General features: G+C 43.8%; 1 protein-coding gene across 1 annotated transcript in view; it reads left to right on the top strand.

Moving 5' to 3' along the window:
* Positions 1 to 756: 756 nt before the first annotated feature.
* LOC121579996 (glutamate receptor 3) overlaps positions 757 to 11,025 on the top strand; it is a gene marked incomplete at its 5' end in the record, with an annotated part of 34,192 nt that continues 23,923 nt past the window's right edge. Inside the window, 2 exons of the mRNA XM_041895052.2 lie at positions 757 to 951; positions 10,899 to 10,952. Coding sequence (XP_041750986.2) covers positions 757 to 951; positions 10,899 to 10,952 — 249 coding nt within the window. The remainder of the gene's footprint in view (positions 952 to 10,898; positions 10,953 to 11,025) is intronic.

Raw genomic sequence — 11,025 nt, 5'->3', positions numbered from 1 at the left:
ACTGTGAGATCCATTTTGACCTATAAGTTGGAGGGGTAATATCATTGACATGATGTACTTCACAATTTGAATTTTAAATCATATTAATTCAGTCATTACACACTGTGAAAGCTGAGACATTGGGAGCTGAAATGAAATCCTATTCAATTAAAATGTCCCTCCAAAGCTTCTTGGCACATTGCAAATAGTATTTCTGCTAAACTCTGTCACTCCCATCATAAAAATCCCAGACTAGAATTACTAGTTGGCTGTCCTTGAAGCTATAAGCATTTTTTTCATTTGGCTTGCCTGCTGTACCATTTAGTTGACCCATGAAATGTGATATTGACAGGGCTGGCCTTTTGGGAGGTTTTTTCTCATGGGCTCAGAGACTATTGTGGTTGTTTTTATGACGTAATGATACCATTCAAGTGGACAGAAATCACTCACATAAAATGTTCATAACCTCCACTGGTTGGTTAAGAAAAAGTATAGAACAGAACCTGCAGAAAATGCCCTCAAAAAGTTTTGTTTTGAAATTGGCTATGTCACAATGTGATATATAGAGCTTTCTATTTTGACTTTACAGTAACTGTGATTTTGACTTTACAGTAACTGTGATTTTGACTTTACAGTAACTGTGATTTTGACTTTACAGTAACTGTGATTTTGACTTTACAGTAACTGTGAAATTATTTGATTAAGTTCACTGTTCTCTGCAAACCACAAAGCCACCTTTCACCATTCTACAGTATGTGACTGATCCCCTCTCTCTCCTCTCCAGGTTTCTCTATCCTCCAGGCCATCATGGAGTCAGCGGTGGCCAATAACTGGCAGGTTACGGCCCGGTCAGTAGGCAGCATAGTGGACCCTACAGAGTACAAACGCATCATAGAGGAGATGGACCGTAGGCAGGAGAAACGCTTCCTCATTGACTGTGAAGTGGGAAGAATCAATGCCATACTGGACCAGGTACAGTACAGGAGGTTTTAACATGAATACACTGCTGCAGTAGCTGAGGGGGTTTGTTGAACTACACTTGGATGATGAGTTACCTTACCTGAAACATGAAGACTGTTGGAAGCTATCAGAGCTAATTGCATTGCAACCCGAGTTTGGATGTATTGGTGCTTGTGACATGGCTCAACTGAATGAATAGACAACCAAGGTTTGGTACCGTATTTAGACTCTTATACCTATGGAAAAAATTATCACACACACACAGTTTATGAGCTTTAGATCTTAGGTGGCGACACCACTAATTTAGTTGTCCTTTATGTGTGTGCATGAATTTAATCTTGATAATCTTGATTCTACAAAAGATGATTAAAAGTTTGGCTGTGCACTTCTTGTTTGTTTTCAAATACAAAGAGGACTTTATTCAAGAGAGTCTGATTCACCGACGTAGCTCTCTGGCTTTGTTCCATCCTTTCAAAGAAGCCTTTTAGGAGCCTCAGTCTGCCATTCAGTATGCCTCCATTCCATCAATACCTCTGAAAGTCCCATCTCCATTAGTAGGGACCTATCCTGGCACCTCCAGCTTTGTACTTCTTATTCCTTTTCCATTATTACCCTCTAAGACATTTAACAGGGCTTTTCCATTACCCTCTAAGACATTTAACAGGGCTTTTCCATTATTACCCTCTAAGACATTTAACAGGGCTTTTCCATTATTACCCTCTAAGACATTTAACAGGGCTTTTCCATTACCCTCTAAGACATTTAACAGGGCAGTAAGGCTAAACCCCTTACTTAGAGCCTCGTAATAACCTCACACACCACAAACAGAGGGAACATTCTCTCTTTAAGGGGGTTATGGTGCAACATAACCAAAACACAGGAAAAACTAAATTAAAGCTTGTTGTTGGTTCTTGTTTGAGGTCGACTCTTAGGCTACATTTTCACTTAGGAATAACAGCTACTATTAACAATGGTTCCCCGTTTCCTAGGTGATCAGCCACTGAATTGGCCATTAGTGTTGATTTTTATGTATTTGTTTATGTCTGCTGTGCACAAGCTTGGAATGGGTTCACTAATGCTATTGTCAAGGATTTATTTTAATCCCAGTTGTTTTATTTTTTTGCTTGCTACACTCAGGATGACATTTAATGCTGATATACAGAGTTTGATTAATTAGCGATGTAATACCCAACTGATAGATTATAACTAAATGCTTTAGGTTTTTTCATAAAACATGTTTCCTATGAGTTTTTTTCTAACATAATTGATATGTTTGAAATATCCCCTGAGCAGTGACATAGGTCAATGGCCTTTTTTCAAATGTTCTATCTGTCAATTGAAATTGAAGTAATGCCACAATTTGTCATTTTTAGTCAGTGGTGTTGCAGGGTTTTCTCTGAAAATGTAACAGAGCTCTAATGAGATGGAGGGCCAGGGGCAGACGGCTCAAAGGAATGGGATTGACTGACTGACTCCCAGGACCTTCAATCCACACAGGACTTACACTCTTCATAATTACACTGTTTGTTTCACCCATGCTAGGTTTCCTCTATGTTTTACACAAAACCTACAGGGTTCATATGATGGTGGGTGGGTGGGTGTGTGTGTGGGCCTCATATTCATCATTAATCATGGCTGAACGCTGACCTTCTTGCCTTCTGCTGAGGTGTGTGTGTGCGTACAGGCCTCTGCCTCTCATATAATGATCCTTCATTATGATTGTGCTAAAGAGTTTTACTGTGACCTTTCAGACAGATTTGCCACTTGACCTTGAAGGATGTATCTGAAAGTGACCGGATATCACTTTCTCATTCAGGTCAGGAGAAATGTATACCTGTCCTGACTGATGTGAGAGGTTGAAATCTGGACATGTATTAGCAGAATTCAGCTTATTAATTCTGAGCTGTCTTATGAATACCAATATGGTCATTCTGTTTAACATCACACAATTGTAAGTGTAATATCTCTGATTCTGAGTCCTGACTGCCACAGCCCCAGTGTGAATGTTGAAGCCATCGGTGGCTCTGGTGTTTGAGACTGGCAGGACACGTCTGGGTCTCTCAAGGACGATTCATTATGTGGGTCGTCACATCAACACTTTGCTTTAATATCAGCAGCTCCCAGTGTAAGTAGGACACGCGCCATCCAATAATGGCATACAATCAGCCTGCTAAAAATAGCCCTAGCCTCCTAGCCTGAGGGAAGATCTCACACAAAGTCAGGCAGGAGCCTGAACACAACCATAATCACTCAACGATGCACTGGGCTGGATGGGATAAAGAGAAGCCACCAGAAACCAGCAGCCATTTTGAACTGTATTCCTCTATGTGTTGATTGGTGGGGTCTGGGAGTTTGCCCTGCCCTGCAGGCTCTCTCACCATATTAAAGGTATCAACCTGCTAATCCCCTCAGTAAAGAATAGGCCCAGGCATGAATGGACCTCACTCTCACAAGCTGCTCATAAATGACTAAGTGACACGTGTGTAATCCTGGCCACAGGACCAGTTTACCACGAGAGAGAGAGAGAGAGAGAGAGAGAGCTCATGGGAATGGAGCCACGCATGCAGCCTCCCTCTGCTGTGCTGTGTTCTTCTGGGTGGTGGAGTAGGAGAAATTGTATAATGCCCGCTAGTGGACTAGAATTCCACACCCACAGAGAAGAGGAGGAGAAGTGGGAGAGGAGGGTGGATGAGCTGGACTCTGCTGGAGGGGGGAAATGGGAGCTTGTAGAGGGAACCTGACTGTGTGTGATTTACCGTATTGCTAAATGGTTTGTTTTACATAGATATCAATGTCAACGGTATGACGTGATACACTGTCTTTGTAGTAGTACTGTAGTTATAGTATTATTTGTACACATTTGTATGACCTTTTCCTGCTGAATTGTTTTATCCGTTAATTAAGCAAAGAAACATAGAGGTTTAAGTAGATTTGAATCCTAGAGATGCCAGTTCCCATTCTGAAGGAGTTGGATGACAAATGACTCTAATAGAGCAACAAAAAGAAAAGGCTCCATCAGTGGGAATGCTTTTAAAGGCAGCCAAATCCTTTGGAAGGCACCGGGGTATAGATGGAGTCCTGCACAGGGCCGCGGCTCCAGTCTGCTTAATTAAAATAGATTCCCCAAGGAGTACTTAGGCTAATGGTCCAGCAGCAGCACAACCCAGTACAGCACAGCACAACCAGGAGGAGAGGAGAAGAGATGAAGATAACTGTGCTTTCTTACACAATGGGCAGGAAAGAGAGAAAGCCCTCTCTCTCCCAGACAGACTGATGGGCTGGTTTCTAACTTTTACTGCAGAGGAATACAGCAACACATTTCAGCTAGGACTTCATCTGAATGTTAATGTTAGTGTGTCTAATCTCATCACCCAGAATCAAATCTTCCTTTGTGCTGGCCATCGGTTTGATGGCTACTCGGTTTGAATGTTAAGGCTGTCATGAAGGACTAGTGTGTTTCAGTCTAGAATCTTAGGTTAATCTTCATAGATTTGTTATTTTTCTTAGTGATGAGGTATTATGCCTTTTGAAGGGTAAGAATGATTTATTATCAATCATCCTGTTTTTAATCACAAAGGGAATTGACTAAATGTCTACAGATGTAGGATCTTCATTTGAGCCTGTTTACTACAGCAGAAAAACCCTGCAGGACCAGGAAATGTGAATTGTTATGTGGATTATAATTCATGGAATTTTGTAGGGGTTGATACATTTTTACATGGAAATTACAAACTTCAGAAGCCTTTTTTAAACCTCAAATACACTACAAGTTTTACATTTCCTGCAACAGGGTGATCAAATTAAGAATGTACATCTGTAGCTGTTTTCTCCTGGCCATGAAATGAATGCGCCACCCTCTGGCTCCGGCTGCAGACACAGCTAACAGCTGACCTATGGTCACACTGTGATGGATTGACTTTCAGCGAGGGAGTGGCTCCCTCCTGTTAGCCTGTCGCTCCACAATCCATAAGATTCATCCTAAATGAATGAGATGCATCACACATTGACCACACGTTGACCACACATCACTAGCTAATATTTGAGGCTGATTTGTGAAGAGGACAATAACTATGAACATTCCTTGATGGCACCCAGGCTGTCTATTGCATTTATTGTTCATAAAAAATGGGGGAACCAATCAATGCAGTCAATACTGGAGCTCCTCTCTCACTCTCCAAGTGTGCAGTTGGATAGGGTCTAGAGTGTTTGACAGTTCTCCTTTTTCACTAGGCCTTTGAAGAGTATTTCCACCCCCCAAAGGGGTTGGTGGTGAGCTATCCACCCTGACTAGGGAGGTGGAACCATAGAAATAGAATGGAATGACATTCTATTTGTCTGGAACACACTGGCCTGGTCCACCTAGCCCCTGACCAACCAACCTGCCAAAACCAACAGAGACAGGTTCAGATCAGGAAGTGAACCTATGTGGCTGAGGCATGAGGATGACCCCACAAACGTCCCCATCTGTCTGTTTTAGGTGCAGGCTATAAATATGATCATCCCAGGGGAAGCAGGAAACTGGAGTGCCAGGATCCAAAAAATATTTGTTATGCACACATCACATGCTTTATTATGATTTTTTTATTTTTTTTATCTTAGTCCACTTTTCTAGAGAACAAGATGTATAAAACAGCACATAATGCATCCACAAGCTATTATGCATACTGTCTTCATATACAGCAATTATGTCTCCTAGACTGGAACTGGCCTCCTTTGAATGTTAATGCGTATGAGTCACTGAAATACCTAAACTCGCCCTACTTGCATGTGTGCTTGCGCATAGGCACACACACACACACACACACACACACACACACACACACACACACATACACACACACACACACACACACACACACTGAAGAGTGGCTTTTCATTAGAAGGGACTGAAATTGGATTTGCATAGTCATACGTCTCTGCAACAGAGAACCAGCACAGAGGAACACAGATATATTCCAGCTTTCCGCATTTCAGATCACAGCGCAATATTAAGTTACTCATGAATTACTACGAATGAAACAGACTTCAATATTTGAGCCAAAAAGAACATTTCAAATGGCAAATTTTTAGAGGCCCGCATATAAGCGAATGGCCTGTGTTTTACGGTGTGATGCAGTTAGCCCGTTCCTTTCTTTCTGTGACTCTTCAGAAGAGAGTATTAGCTGCTGGCTCCAGGCGCTGCAGCTTCATTAAGTGCTTGCTGTGTTGTCACACTTGGACCACCGTGGCTCCTTCCCTCTCACATGGATGAATCCCAGATAAAGGGCTTTTTGTTCCCTGTTCTTTATTAATTGATCTTTTTGATTATGCATACTTTCTCACGCATGGTGCCTTGCCTGCCTGCCTGCCTGCTGCAGGGAGGGATGATGAGAGGCTGATGGGCAGGTTGGTTTTGCATGTGAGATCAGATCCTCCACTGCAGACAGAGTCCCACTGTCAAGGAGCCTGTTTGGGGGAGCAGGCCTGCAGGCAGGACCTGAGGGAGGGGTTACTGGTGTAGGCGGAAAATGTCAAACACAATGAAATGATTGAGCACCGCCTCCCAGGGTAATGGGATTTAGTGTGGAAAGTGTATGGGGAGGGTAGGGAGAGGGACTGAGCTGTAACCTTGGAGGTTGAGGATGTTCTCTCTCCAGAGACAATTAGGACATATTAAAGGGACTAAGCAGATGATGGTTGAAGGGTAGAGGTGTGAATGAAAGGACTGACTGGATGCTGTCTGAATGGGTAGATGGATGCCATTACAGATGAAGACTTGTGGGTCATTTTGTGAAGATGTCCTTTAATGTGATAAAACAGTTCTGAGGCAGAGAGTCCTAATCCTACACTGTTTCCTTTGTTACATCTAACAATACAGTCCTCAGTGACATTGAGGGAGGTGGAGGAGATGTGAGAATTGAATAAGCGATGCAACGCAACACATTGTATCTCCTTGCCTTGATACTCTTACAATAATAGTAATTCATATTGGGGGTTATTCAAAGGTCAAGTGAAACGTACCGTAAGTTTACCACCAGTTCTTTATTGGAATTCATAGGAATTTTCTCGACTATTTTACAATGTGTATAATTCTCTCCTACGTAACACTGAATGTTTGATATTCAATAGAGTTGCAGTGGCTGACACGTAGAGAGCATCCTTGTCAAAACTGTGGGGGAGGAAGCCTAAAAAGACAGTGAAAATAAAGTAAAAATGAACTCCCTTTCTCCACCCTCTCAGTACTGGACTGGATGGACAGTATCTCCATGATGAAACCATCTTGCTGTTCTACTCTGTTCCGTTCTGCCAGGGATTAAGAATGAGAAGTTTGGTAACCTATCTCAGAGTAACTTTGGTGCGGTAACTAAGCCTGAACTAGTCATTAGAGCAGGGGCGCAACTTTGGTTTTAGAAGTGGGGGGGGACGTAATAATAATAATTATTTTTTATCCAGTCAGATTAACACTCCAAACAGCCTACCCGACCACTCAGAGGCATCTGCATGGTCCTAAAGCACACCATTGCCTTGTTTTGTATCACATTCCAATGATAAACCCCCCCCTTCCCCAGTGAAGGCCCCTGCATTAGAGTAAACACAACAGCTAGCGTTGGTTGTTCATGCCCGCCTGCCCGCTATCACTGGGAGAGAACAGTTTTGTTCCTAATTAAGTCTATAATACAGCCCTGTGGCATATACAGCTACAGCAGAAAATGGCAGAGAGCACTTTACATTTGAGCAGGCAGTTGTGTTATGAAAGGGGAATTTTTCTGCGGGCCTTCAGTCCTGACCTTATTTTACACATTGACGGTAATGCAAAGGAACAAGCATTGTCATTGCAGCACAAGTCTCACCCATGCACACACACACACACACATGCAAACACATACCCAGACCCTGTAAGATAAACACACTCATATACGTATCAGACATTACCCAAGGAACCTTATTTAAGAAAGCCAATTATTCTGGTTTGTTTGTTTTTGAACTGAAAGATGACAGTTGAGTCTGTGCGGTTTCTGCTGCTCAACAAATTTCACTGATGGGGATGGTGGTGGTGCACTATATTTGCTCATTAGAGCAAATAGACTGGAGACCCACAACTTTGACCAAGTGGATCCACGCTCTACTACTGAGAACTAATAGATGCATTCAGGTTCCATTGTGTCTTCTTGGAACAGTAGATGAATAGAGTACAGTACAAGACTTCCAGACGAGCTAAACCACTTCTATGCTCGCTTCGAGGCAAGCAACACTGAAGCATGCATGAGAGCACCAGCTGTTCCGGATGACTATGTGATCACGCTCTCCGTAGCCGATGTGAGTAAGACTTTTAAGCAGGTCAACATTCACAAGGCCGCAGGGCCAGACGGATTACCAGGACGTGTACTCCGAGCATGTGCTGACCAACTGGCAAGTGTCTTCACTGACATTTTCAACATGTCCCTGACTGAGTCTGTAATACCAACATGTTTCAAGCAGACCACCATAGTCCCCGTGCCCAAGGACTCTAAGATAACCTACCTAAATGACTACCGACCCGTAGCACTGACGTCTGTAGCCACGAAGTGCTTTGAAAGGCTGGTCATGGCTCACATCAACACCATTATCCCAGAAACCCTAGACCCACTCCAATTTGCATACCGCCCTAACAGATCCACAGATGATGCAATCTCTATTGCACTCCACACTGCCCTTTCCCACCTGGACAAGAGGAACACCTACGTGAGAATTCTATTCATTGACTACAGCTCAGCATTCAACACCATAGTGCCCTCAAAGCTCATCACTAAGCTAAGGATCCTGGGACTAAACACCTCCCTCTGCAACTGGATCCTCGACTTCCTGACGGGCCGCCCCCAGGTGGTAAGGGTAGGTAACAACACATCTGCCACACTGATCCTCAACACGGGGGCCCCTCAGGGGTGCGTGCTCAGTCCCCTCCTGTACTCCCTGTTCACCCATGACTGCATGGCCAGGCACGACTCCAACACCATCATTAAGTTTGCCGACGACACAACAGTGGTAGGCCTGATCACCGACAACGATGAGACAGCCTATAGGGAGGAGGTCAGAGACCTGGCCATGTGGTGCCAGGATAACAACCTCTCCCTCAACGTGACCAAGACAAAGGAGATTATTGTGGACTACAGGAACAAAAAGAGGACTGAGCACGCCCCCATTCTCATCGACGGGGCTGTAGTGGAACAGGTTGAGAGCTTCAAGTTCCTTGGTGTCCACATCACCAACAAACTATCATGGTCCAAACACACCAAGACAGTCGTGAAGAGGGCACGACAAAGCCTATTCCCCCTCAGGAGACTGAAAAGATTCGGCATGGGTCCTCAGATCCTCAAAAAATTATACAGCTGCACCATCGAGAGCATCCTGACTGGTTGCATCACCGCCTGGTATGGCAACTGCTTGGCCTCCGACCGTAAGGCACTACAGAGGGTAGTGCGTACGGCCCAGTACATCACTGGGGCCAAGCTTCCTGCCATCCAGGACCTCTATACCAGGCGGTGTCAGAGGAAGGCCCTCAAAATTGTCAAAGACTCCAGCCACCCTAGTCGTAGACTGTTCTCTCTGCTACCGCACAGCAAGCGGTACCGGAGTGCCAAGTCTAGGTCCAAAAGACTTCTCAACAGCTTCTACCCCCAAGCCATAAGACTCCTGAACAGCTAATCATGGCTACCCGGACTATTTGCACTGCCCCCCCCACCCCATCTTTTTACGCTGCTGCTACTCTGTTAATTATTTATGCATAGTCACCCACATGTACATATTACATCAACTACCTCAACTAGCCGGTGCCCCCGCACATTGACTCTGCACCGGTACCCCCCTGTATATATAGCCTCCCTACTGTTATTTTATTTTACTTCTGCTCTTTTTTTCTCAACACTTTTTTGTTTTATTCTACTTTTTTATTAAAAATAAATGCACTGTTGGTTAAGGGCTGTAAGTAAGCATTTCACTGTAATGTCTGCACCTGTTGTATTCGGCGCATGTGGCCAATAAAATTTGATTTGATTTGATTTGAGTGGCTTGCAAAATTATTCACCCCCTTGGCATTTTTCCTATTTTGTTGCCTTACAACCTGGAATTAAAATGGATTTTTTGGGGGTTTTAATAATTTGATTTACACAACATGCCTACCACTTTGAAGATGCAAAATATTTTTTCTTGTGAAACAAACAAGAAATAAGGCACAAAAACAGAAAACTTGAGCGTGCATAACTATTCACCCCCCCCCAAAGTCAATACTTTGTAGAGCCACCTTTTGCAGCAATTACAGCTGCAAGTGTCTTGGGGTATGTCTCTATAAGCTTGGCACATCTAGCCACTGAGATTTTTGCCCATTCTTCAAGGCAAAACTGCTCCAGCTCCTTCAAGTTGGAAGGGTTCCGCTGGTGTACATCAATCTTTAAGTCATACCACAGATTCTTAATTGGATTGAGGTCTGGGCTTTGACTAGGCCATTCCAAGACATTTAAATGTTTCCCCTTAAACCACTCAAGTGTTGCTTTAGCAGTATGCTTAGGGTCATTGTCCTGCTGGAAGGTGAACCTCCGTCCCAGTCTCAAATCTCTGGAAGACTGAAACAGGTTTCCCTCAAGAATTTCCCTGTATTTAGCGCCATCCATCATTCCTTCAATTCTGACCAGTTTCCCAGTCCCTGCCGATGGAAAAACATCCCCACAGCATGATGCTGCCCCCACCATGCTTCACTGTGGGGATGGTGTTCTCGGGGTGATGAGAGGTGTTGGGTTTGTGCCAGACATAGCGTTTTCCTTGATGGCCAAAAAGCTCAATTTCAGTCTCATCTGACCAGAGTACCTTATTCCATATGTTTTCCGATGTGCCCTTGAGCAAGGCACTTAACCCTAATTGCTCATGTAAGTCACTCTGGATAAGAGCGTCTGCTAAATGACTTAAATGTAAATGTAAATGTTCTAACTGTGATGTTGTTTCTCCTGCAGGTAGTGACCCTGGGGAAGAACAGCAGAGGCTACCACTACATCCTGGCTAACCTGGTGAGTAGAGTAGCACAACACAACAGCCCTCCTCTCTCTCAGGGGCTGTCTCAAACATTTATGAGAAAATGGG

This window comes from Coregonus clupeaformis, chromosome 13, assembly GCF_020615455.1.
Source record: "Coregonus clupeaformis isolate EN_2021a chromosome 13, ASM2061545v1, whole genome shotgun sequence".
Lineage (NCBI taxonomy): Eukaryota > Metazoa > Chordata > Actinopteri > Salmoniformes > Salmonidae > Coregonus > Coregonus clupeaformis.
This window is presented reverse-complemented; position numbering and strand designations above follow the sequence as displayed.